A 1426-nucleotide genomic window follows, 5' to 3' on the forward strand; every position below is an offset into this window, starting at 1 on the left:
TTTTCTTTTTTTTTTTTGAGATGGAGTTTCGCTCTTGTTGCCCGGGCTGGAGTGCAATGGTGCGATCTCGGCGTACTGCAACGTCTGCCTCCCAAGTACAAGCGATTCTCCGGTCTCAGCCTCCCAAGTAGCTCGGATTACAGGCATGCGCCACTAAGCCTGGAAAATCTTTTTGTATTTAGTAGAGACAGGGTTTCACCATGTTAGGCTGGTTGCGAGCTCCTGACCTCAGGTGATCCACCCGCCTTGGCCTCCGAGTGCTGGGATTATAGGCATGTACCACCGTGCCTGGCCCCTTTTTCTTTCTTTTATTTTTCTTAAAAGAGATGGTCTCCGGGAGGCAGAGGTTGCAGTGAGCCAATATTGTGCCATTGCACTCCAGCCTGGGCAACAAGAGCGAAACTCCGTCTCACACACAAAAAAGAGACGTGGGATCTCCCTTTGCTGCCCAGGCTGGTCTCAAACTACTGGGCTAAAGCAATCCTCTTGGCTCAGCCTCCCAGTGTTGGGATTACAGGTGTGAGCCTCCATGCCCAGCCAGGATGTAAATTTCAGAGTTGGAAATTCTGAGGGCCCCTTGCCTAGCTTCTGCATTTTAGAGATGGAGAGTCTGAGGCCCAACCCCAGGGTCTGCAGTTTGAACTGAGTTTGAACCCTTATCTCAGAGGCCCTGGTGGCTATGTAAACCTTACCCCTCTCTGCACCCCTCCCACAGGGAGGCTGTGCTGCCTAAGCTGCACCTGGATGAGGACTACCCATGCTCACTCGTGGGCAACTGGAACACGTGGTATGGGGAACAGGACCAGGCAGGTAAGGCGCTCACCTCCCTAGTGCCATTGCTACCTCCCAGCCCTGGCCTCCAGCACCTTTCACACCGGGCCGTTCTCCACTCCCTCTCCACAACAGCACCTGGTGGGGCTCTTACTAAAACCTCATCACCTCACTCCTCTGCTCAAATACCTGTCCTGGCTCCCCTGTGCCCTCAAGGTGACCTGTGAAGCCTGTGAGTCCTTCCCGGCCCCACCCCCAGCCTCATGGCGCCAAATCCTCCTTGCCTCGCTGTGCTGTCCCACCCAGGACTCAGTTCCTCAGATTGACAGTTTCACTCTTTAGTTCCAGACTACTGCTCATGCTCTTTCTTCTGCCTTAAGCATTAGTTCTTCTTTGCCTGCTTTACCTGGATCACCGTCTTTTGTTCTTTTTTTTTTTTTTTGTGACTGAGTTTCACTCTTGTTGCTCAGGCTGGAGTGCAGTGGTGCGATCTTGGCTCACTGCAACCTCCGCCTCCCCAGTTTAAGCAATTCTCCTGTCTCAGCCTCCTGAGTAGCTGGGATTACAGGAGTGTGCCACCATGCCCAACTAATTTTGTATTTTTAGTAGAGACAGGGTTTCACCATCTTGGTCAGGCTTGTCTTGAACTCCTGAC

The 1426-nt window shown here is 52.6% G+C and overlaps 1 protein-coding gene across 1 annotated transcript in view; it reads left to right on the forward strand.

The window, feature by feature from the left end:
* NIPSNAP1 (nipsnap homolog 1 (C. elegans)) overlaps positions 1-1426 on the forward strand; it is a 41497-nt gene that overhangs the window by 23188 nt on the left and 16883 nt on the right. Inside the window, exon 4 of the mRNA XM_011934807.1 lies at positions 716-810. Within this exon, the coding sequence (XP_011790197.1) occupies positions 716-810 (95 nt within the window). The remainder of the gene's footprint in view (positions 1-715; positions 811-1426) is intronic.

The sequence above is a fragment of the Colobus angolensis genome, unplaced genomic scaffold (assembly GCF_000951035.1).
Source record: "Colobus angolensis palliatus isolate OR3802 unplaced genomic scaffold, Cang.pa_1.0 Scaffold139, whole genome shotgun sequence".
In the NCBI taxonomy this organism is placed as follows: Eukaryota; Metazoa; Chordata; class Mammalia; order Primates; family Cercopithecidae; genus Colobus; species Colobus angolensis.